This window comes from Corapipo altera, unplaced genomic scaffold, assembly GCF_003945725.1.
Source record: "Corapipo altera isolate COAL_440 unplaced genomic scaffold, ASM394572v1 56, whole genome shotgun sequence".
NCBI lineage: Eukaryota > Metazoa > Chordata > Aves > Passeriformes > Pipridae > Corapipo > Corapipo altera.
The window spans coordinates 3,404,099-3,413,334 of NW_020884896.1; the positions used below are offsets into that span (position 1 = coordinate 3,404,099).

The window sequence follows — 9,236 nt, forward strand, 5'->3', positions numbered from 1 at the left end:
TTAATTTGCTAGAGTCCCAAACAGAGAGGAACTAGGCATTGTCTTCAACCAGTCACAGAATTACTGGGTGTCCTATTAATGTGAATTTCCATGTTTGTAGCTTTCTTCAGAACTGTTCCAAGAGCAAAGTTCTACAGGTGAATGTGTTTTAATGTACACAATTTGGTCTCTTGTTTGGAGTTTGTCTGCTCCTTGTGGGCAGGACCACCATATGAGTGGAGTCAATACCCTTTACTAAAATACCCGAGACGAATGGAGAGAGAAGGTAAAGAAGTCACATATAAACAATGCCTAATTGTTTAATTCTTCTGTTGCATTTCACAAACATAATGAAAATAGAAGCACTGTCCTAACCTACACTTTAAGGAAAAACAAGAGTAAAATTAATGTATTGATTTAAATTAGGCATCTCCTTGGTACACGATTTGAAAGACACTCATTATTACAACTTGCAAATAAGTGGACACTCAAGCATGTAATACTGAAACAATACTAATTAAAAAGTTACCTGCATTTGCGGACCTGAGGGTAAGTCAGAAGAGATGAAAGAAGGATCATGATACTGTTTGTGGAAGCTGTCAAGTCATCCAACTCCAGAAGTGCATCCCACAAGGTATTAAGAATAAAAGGCACCTACACAAATGATAAGAGATTACTATATATAAAAAAAAAAAAAAGAGAAAAAAATCCAGTGCTGCCTCTAAGCATTATTTTCTTCATTTTGACCAAAAGTGAACTTTTCAATCAGAACTCATGGAAAACAGTTTAGTCACCTTCTGAGACTGAAGCTGGACCAGGCTTTCCACTACTGGTACTAAAGATGCTGCAGCAACAGCTCGGACATCATCATCCAGATCTTGTAGACCTTCAATTATTGCAGGTAATACTTTAGGCAATAAAGTGTTGATCATGTCCTGTCAAAAAAAAAAAATCAAAAGCATTTTTAAACTTAAAAAGCATGTAATGATCCAAACAATTGAGATGTACTCTGTGTTAATTAATCTGTTTGTTTTAAAGAAAAGTTACCCATTCAAGACTATAAGTATTGTAAGTTACCATTCATGAAGTTAAAAACCTAGGTTATAAATTTGAATGAACTCAAATGTCAGCTCAAAGCTCAGTGTTTGCAGAATACAAATGACAAATAGACTAAACTTCTTGTAGCACTCAGCTCTGCTACTTCACACATGAAAGTATCATCAAAATTAGGCAAGCACAGCCTCTATTTATAATGTTCTGTGCAAGTAACTTATCAAGTTACAACAGTACAGCTTCACTACATAATTGCAGCCTGGATATAAAAGTGCAGTCACACATCTCATAACCCACAAGACTTGTTTTATCATATCTATCTACTGTTCAGCCACATCCTGTACCTGGAGCAGAGTTTTTTGATCCAAAGGTCTTTACAATCTGTCATGAGGGTTATTACCTGACGTACTGCCAAAGCATACTTTATTCCTAGGAGACCACCATGTCTCACTTCCCACTGTTCCTGCGTAAGCAGCTTCAGGAGAACATCCACAGTTTTATGAACTCCAGTCTCATTCATGTGTTTCAATACTACTCCCAAAGTCTGAGCACAAGTCTCACGTACTGGTGCTACCACCTAGGAAAAAGGAAATGATAAAACAGATACTTCTGTATGAAATTTGATTTAGAGAGAAATCAATCTGAGTAGAGTCAGATGACCAAACTGCTTCACAAACAAGGTAAAATTTATATATCAGTTACTTTTTAATAAGCATCTGTGAGTAGTTACAACAGGCACATGCAGCAGCACTGTAACAAGGCACAGCGTTATCTGTGCTGTACTACTGTCAGTGTTCTATTGCTGCAGTGTTGTCTCCTGCAGAATGCTGATCTGCCTCTCAAACTTAACTTACTTCATCTGAAACAAAGTCTCCAAATCGGTCTAATGCAAACACACAAAGAAGTCTAATAACCAAGTCTTCTAGCCACTCCTGATGCTGCTGAATCATCTGTAAAAAAGAGAAAAAATCAAACACCTTGAATATGTTCATAAAACATTTCTGATATGCTTGCTTTAGCTAAAATTTGTAAGAGATACAACAAATGTTCAAACTGACTCAATACAGTCACCTTGCAGTCAGTCAAGGCAAAGTACTCAGCACTAATTCAGCTCATCTGGGTTACTGCAAACATCATAACCTGGCTGGTTTCGGTTATTTTTTTTAAGAAACCTAATACCTTTACTGAAAGGCTGGTGTCCTGATTTTGACTCAGACAGAGTCAGGTTTTTCTCAGTAGCTGGTACAGTGCTATGCTTTGGATTAAGCACTAGAATAATGTTGATAACACACTGATGTTTTGGTTGTTGCCAAGTCATGCTCACACTAAGCCAAGGAGTTCTCAGAGTCCCATGCTTTGCCAGTGAGGAGATCTACAAAAAGCAGGGAGCAACCATAGCCAGGACAGGTGATCTGAACAGTGATATTCCACACCATGGAACGTCATGGCCAGAATATAAACTGGGGGAGTTACCCAGAAGGGGTTGATCAGTGCTTTGGGCCAGGCTGGCCATCAATCAGTGGGTGGTGAGCAATTGTATTGTGCAGAACTTGTTTTTCTGAGGTTTTAACTCACCTTTCCATTTAATTCTCCTTTCCATTATTATTATTATTGTTATTATCATTAGTACTATTATAAGATTTTACTTTATTTCAATTAAGTTGTTTTTCTCTCAACCCATGGGTTTCCTCTTTTCCTGATCGTCCTCCCCATCCCAGCAGAGAGGCCCATGGGGGAGAGTGAGTAAACAGCTGTGTGGTGCTTAGTTGCCAGCTGGGGTTAAAACACAACAGCTAGAGAGCACCTTGTTAGGGTGGACAGACAATTTTATTCCTGTACAGCATACAAAGGTGAAGTCATCCAGATAACTTATACTGACCCATGTCAACTCATCCTAGGCAAGTCAATTAATATGTCTGAAGCATATTTATAAATAAACTATAAAGCAGTGGGAGACCCAGTGAAAGGAACTTGCTTTTCAGCTCCAGATTTAACAAAGCAATTTAAAACAAACTTGTCTTGAAGCTCTGGCCTCTGTGAGAGACCAATAACTCCGTAGTTTTCAATCTCAGAGTAAAAGCCTCATAAAAGCAACTGCTCAGGCACCATCTTTCTCATCTCCACTGTCTGCCTACTAGATCCCCACTTCCCTTGAAAACTGTCATTTTAATGTACATATTAGGGATTTCATATTCCCATACATGTCAAAGAATTATACCCAGCATACAGCATGCACAACAGCTGGAGCACACACACCCTTTCCATAAATAGTTAAGAAACGGTTTAAAGTATCTTATAATTGCAGCCTGCGTTATTATTATCCAGATATCTCCATGGAACAAATACTACCCCACATGGAAGCAAGAAGAGAGAGAAGCTTTTGCTTTCCCTAAGTACAAAGTATGCTGAAATAGACTGATTTACATCTCCTCAATCTTCCACTCTAAACCACAAGCCCTCCCAGCTGCTTTTACAGCAAAGTCAGTATTAATCTGGATGAGATTCACTATTAGTAAATAGGCTGTAACTGTCAGGTTATTTTATAAAAACTGTTTTCCTTTTAAAAACACTGAACTTTTTCTCATAACAAACCAAGCAGATTCACAGAGTCACCTTACTGTTCAAGCAAGTAGAATGAGACACTCTTAAGATTTCACTAGAGTTATATAATCAACTTGTCAATTTAGTTTCAGCACAGCTTTACCATGACTTGAAAACAGTATTTTCTAGCATGGAAGCTAGTGTTTAATAACTTTATACACAATCAACATATTAATGGTTACTTATACAGTAGTATAGTAGTATTAATACTAGTACAGTAGTATTGGTTTCTGCACAGGCCTTTTAAAAAGAATGTTTCATTAGTGCATATTGTGATGTCAACCAGATAATTTTGAGCAGACAAGTCTCATGGTTTACATTCCCCCAGGTCACCCACTTGCTGCAAAGTTTAAGTATTTTAAGAAGTCTGTTTTCTAAACTTCATTTAAGCAAAGTATTGAGTTTACATGACTGGAAACTTACCTCCTCTAGAGAGCTATCTCCCATTTTACCACCACTTTTACCATGAGCTTTAAGTATCTCTCTCAGTCCAGTACCTGCACCATGTCGAACCTAGAAAAGTGAAATGAAAAGCCAATTTTAAAACACTAGGGAACAGGAGACAGCCATGTTGGATAACTGAAACAATACTATTGTATTCTTAATAGAGACGTTTCGACTACAGCTGTATTAGTACTAGACTTGTAGGCAGTTATATCAAATCATATACTTAAATGTTCATCTGTCCAAAATCAACCAATTGCTTCTATTTCCTAACATTGTCATATTTGCCAACATTCATCTACTTTTACCTCACTACAAGACACTAGTTTTCAGAAAAGAGAAACTAGAAGGTGTTACTGTTTTTTTTTAAGTTTATAAGTTAAAGTAAATCAATACAAATATTTCTCTACAACTCTGTATATTTTTTAAACAGAATTTGGATCTTCACTGAATATTCTGGAGTTCGCAGAACAAATGTCTGACTATTATTATTCTGCAGAGCTTACAAACCTGCCTTGCTTGACTCAATACTAGAAAGTAAGTGAACAAGTAATACCAATTATAAGCACTTGCATGTTCTCACCAAACAGGAACAGCTGAACAAACTAGGAAGAGTTTTGGAAATAACATAAGACAGTAGAACTACTATTGTTTCTGGTATTTCTGACACTTAACTGGACTAGTAATTGGCTTCTCAAGAAAAGCCCACTCAATGGATAATGAAGTCTTAAAAGCAGAGTTTTGAACCAGATTTTCACTGAGACACCTTTACACAGATTAGAGCAGAACTTACTCTATTTAAGGACACTTCATATACATGCTTGTTGCTAGCAGAAAATTATTGTATTTCATTTTGTGACAGTAACAACTAGAACTCTGATATGTACAACTACATATCCCCTATGTACAGCTCAGTGGTTACTGGTTGAAAGTATAACCAAGCCAATAAAAACCAGCCAGAGTCTAGTCTTAAAATGCTAATTGTTCATGCACCAATAATTTATCTGGTCTCAGATAGCTTTGCTAGTTAAGTTCTCAGCTTCTGCAAACACAAAAGAGACAAATGTATAAAGGCAATACCAGTAGTAGGATTCATCTTGCCTGACTTCATCTGTCAAGCTAGGCAAGCAGCTTGGACTAATCAATCAGGCTGCCTCTAGACATTGCAAGATGCTGCCAGAGACATTTTAAACATGCATTAACCTATTCTTCACCCAGAACATAAAGTAATAACAATTCTGTACCGATCTACTTCCTTAACTAAGAAGTATGTGCCCTATATCAAATGTACTAAGGAAGCCACGGGAATGTCTGCATTCCAGATGACAACTGGATGTGGCTTTTAACTGCAAACAGCCTGCTTTCAAATGAGGTGAGGCTTATTAGCTCAGATGCAGTTATGTGCCACACAAATAGAATTACCCTTTTTCTGGGACTAAAATAATTGTGCTGGCTGCATATGATCTATCTCTGTTTTCAAGTTTGAGAGTAAGTTGACTCTGTCCATACTGACATCACTGACACTGTGCTACTGATATACATAAGGATGTTAGAGTTGCTGTTAACATTTAACTTTTCAGAATATCAACTTAAGAAAATTAAGTTAGGAGAGAACAGTTATTTCTAACTTCTGCTCAAGGAAGTAAGCTTGTTATCAGCTACTTCACACTTTTGCCTGAAATTTCTAACAAATTGGAAAATTGTATAAAGACTGAATAAAAGGGTGAGCAGAACAGTTTTGAATCTTGAATACAGGTGGTCTAAGCAACAAAATATATAGTTTTTGTAGTTACTAAAGGATTGATTCCTCTCCCTTTTGTAGTGGTTTAGTATTAGACAAACATGATACTGTTCTTTTGATGAATCCAAGTCTCTTTTAATTGCTTAATCTTTGTAACCATAGATTTATGTGCTTTTATTTTGCTTGAATTTCAGTACTCCCATAATTCTCACTTACTTCTTCAGTACTTCCATAATTCTCAGATGTTAAGTGACTACTTAACATCTTTGCCACTTCCCCCAAGTATACGTTATACATCTGTTCTCAATTCCCCTTTAAGTTCACTAAAAGCCAATTTGTCCTGGCTATGTAATCTGTATTTACAGTTGATGTAGTTTTTGTATCTAGAAAAATACCCAAGTTCCACACATACAATTTTTGCGCTTCTCTTGAAGCCCCTTTTTTTCATCCATAGTTACACCTTAGATACTGTACGTATGTCTTACCTCCCAAGAAGGGTTGAAGAGGTCATTGCACACCTCTTCACAGAAGCTTTCCAGAGGCCACTCATTTGCCTAAATGCATAAAAAATTCTTAAGTATGAGATTAAAAGAAAAAGGAACCAGATGAACACTTATGATCTTCATGTATTTAAATGGCATATATAAACCTCCAAAAGCTTAAGTATTTTCCTTCATTACTGGATAGAATTGAAAAAACAATCTTCTTTCACAGTTCAGACTTTGCTAAGTGCACTGGATCTCTTAAAAAGCTTATGCAGTTTCTGTTAGTGTAAACTCATCTCTATGGTAATTGATTTTAATGTTCTGGAACTCGTCCTCCCTTTAGGAACCATGCTAAGGCAGAAAATTAAGCAAAGTTTCTTATCCTCCCCAGTGATCCTTTAAATTTACAAACTTTGCCTTTAAAGAACTTAATAGGCAAGCTGCATTTTGCAAATACACCGTATAATGAAATTGGGTCAATTAATGTGGTAATAAACAGTATCCTATTCAAAACACATTCCACATTTTTGGAAACCAGAAGCGTATCCACTATCCCAAAATTTCCTACAAGGAAACTGACGTGGCTGTGGAAAGGAAATTATATTACCATTAGTAAGTTCACATCATCACATACACAAAGCGACTGAAAGGCAGCCAGCAATCAGCAGCTGTTCAGCCTGCAGTTATCATTTATCTTTCAAATTAATTTTCCAATCATTTTTTCCCAAATAAAAATTTAATTACAAAACTATGTCTGGAAATTTCTTATTTTTGGAGAATACAGATTAATCTAGATAAAGTCTGAAGTAAACTTCTGTGTACCATTTCTTAAATTGTCAGCTTTTTAGTCTATTGAAGCAACTGCAGGTTTTTCTAAGACTAATGTAATTGTTTAAATCATCAACTGCTAAAGAGAGAACTTAATTCTAAATTAAGCCTAATTAAAGTAAGGCAAAGATTAAATAAAGTGTACCTGAACATTTAGACCAAATTATTTGTGGCTAACTGTAATCCTACCATCTAAGCATTTAGCACAGTTTTACAGTTTAATACCCAGGTCTGACACCTGTAGCCACCCTACTCACATTCATTTGGGTCACAAACTGCTACCAGTGGATTAAATGTGTTTTCTTCCTCAGTGCTGTAAACTGTCTTGCTTCATTATCTATAAAAGTAAGCTGGCAATGACATTCTTCATTCCATTTCTCTTAATGCTAAAATGACTAAAGGCTTTGGGACTATAAAGGAATTTTGCTTCAAATTACTTTGCTAAAAAACTGAACGGTTATTCCTGCTAACAGCAGAACAATACATCATACCTCTTCCTGAACATTTTCTACCAATGTTTTTGAGTCTGTAGCAGGCTGGTTGATGACAACATTTGCAACTTTTTTTCTCTTTTCTTCTGGTTCCCCATCGGTGCTATCATTGCTGAGAAGGAATAAGTATAAGTTTATGAACTGGAAGTATGCTATAGGGGAAGTAATTACTTCTACAATTGAAGTCTTCAGATCCAATAAGGTGTGGCAAGAACACAAAACAAAGAGGTTTAACACTGAAATATGCAAGATAGGTAAACCTACATGAAAAAAAAAAAATTCAGTGAGGAGACAGCAGAATGCTGTCCCAAATTGACAATCCTTCTCAGATTTTTCCAAGGAACACAGCAATTCCTAAATAAGATCATGAATTTTGTTCACTGCTTATAAACACAGTAAAGACAATAATATGCCACTATAAACTATTGAGGAACACAGCATACATCAGAAAGTTGAACAATAACAAAGTTAAAGATACATCATCTTAAACCCCCACTTTCATGCATTATTCTCAAGTCATATTTAATAACAAAGCACAAATTTCAGCTGTAGCATCCCATTATTTCAAGATGCCTCTGAAGCTCCTTAAAAGTATATGGAACAAATACTGCACACAAGCTTCTTACTATCAGCCCAATTTGCACATAAAAGATGCAAAGACTGAAGGAAGTTTCTCAACAGATAAATCAAATCACAATCCCAGCTTAACTGAAATAAAAGCAAACCAGTTCACTATTATACCTCTTCTCATTAGCTTCCACTGCATCTCTGGATCTTTGCTTTGCAAATAGCTTAGCCATTCTTTTGGCTTTATTCTTTTGTCTACTGCTCATACCAGCTCGAAATTCTGAGTCAATTAACTCAGCAGCCTGAAGAGTCTGAAAGAAAAGTCATTCATTGTCAATTCTTCTTTCAATGAAGGTCCTGAAAAATTCTCAAACCCACACTGGTCTCAACTTCCCCAACCCTCCATTTCAAACTGTGAGAGGCAGTTTGACATCAAATAATACTAACAGGCAACTATGGGACATAAGAATTCAGAAGGGCAAAGCATACCATACTAGATGTCAACCATATTTAAAATACAAATATTATAACCACAGAAGTTCAACCCACTGTATTATTCCTTGCAGTCAAAGAGCCCAAGGTTTTACCTACAGGTTGTTTGTTTACTAGTAAAACTGAAGAAGGGGAATAGTCCAAATCTTCATCATTGAACAGATCCTCAGTATTCATTCCAATGGCAGCGCCCATATCCAAGCCAAGTTTCTTTTGCAGCAGTTTCCTCTGGCGTGCTATCCTCTCTTTAGGATCAATTTCACCTGGAAAAAAGTTTTTATGAGAAAGATGTGTCAGGTTTTCCAAACAGATGCATTACTGAAAACTTGCTCAGTGTATACAGCATAAGCCAAAATTCACAGAATTAAACTGTACTTGGCTAATACTGTCTCTGAAAACGCATCACGCTGATACCCAGAAGACCTTTCCTGCTACTCTAACTATACTACTACTTAAACTGATCAATTTTCAAGCAGAAAATATTGTCCCTGAAATTCATTAAATTATAATTGGTCCAACCAACCAACGCCACACAACCAACGCCACACAACCAAC

At 36.4% G+C, this 9,236-nt stretch overlaps 1 protein-coding gene across 2 annotated transcripts in view; it reads right to left on the reverse strand.

Moving 5' to 3' along the window:
• The window catches only part of BTAF1 (B-TFIID TATA-box binding protein associated factor 1), a 49,556-nt gene that overhangs the window by 17,720 nt on the left and 22,600 nt on the right, over positions 1-9,236 (reverse strand). For both annotated transcript variants that reach the window (XM_027647990.1, XM_027647991.1), the window contains 9 exons: positions 8,781-8,944; positions 8,364-8,500; positions 7,623-7,734; positions 6,304-6,372; positions 4,057-4,146; positions 1,887-1,982; positions 1,433-1,609; positions 774-914; positions 509-633 (listed from right to left, as the gene is read on the reverse strand). In XM_027647990.1, coding sequence (XP_027503791.1) covers positions 509-633; positions 774-914; positions 1,433-1,609; positions 1,887-1,982; positions 4,057-4,146; positions 6,304-6,372; positions 7,623-7,734; positions 8,364-8,500; positions 8,781-8,944 — 1,111 coding nt within the window. The remainder of the gene's footprint in view (positions 1-508; positions 634-773; positions 915-1,432; positions 1,610-1,886; positions 1,983-4,056; positions 4,147-6,303; positions 6,373-7,622; positions 7,735-8,363; positions 8,501-8,780; positions 8,945-9,236) is intronic.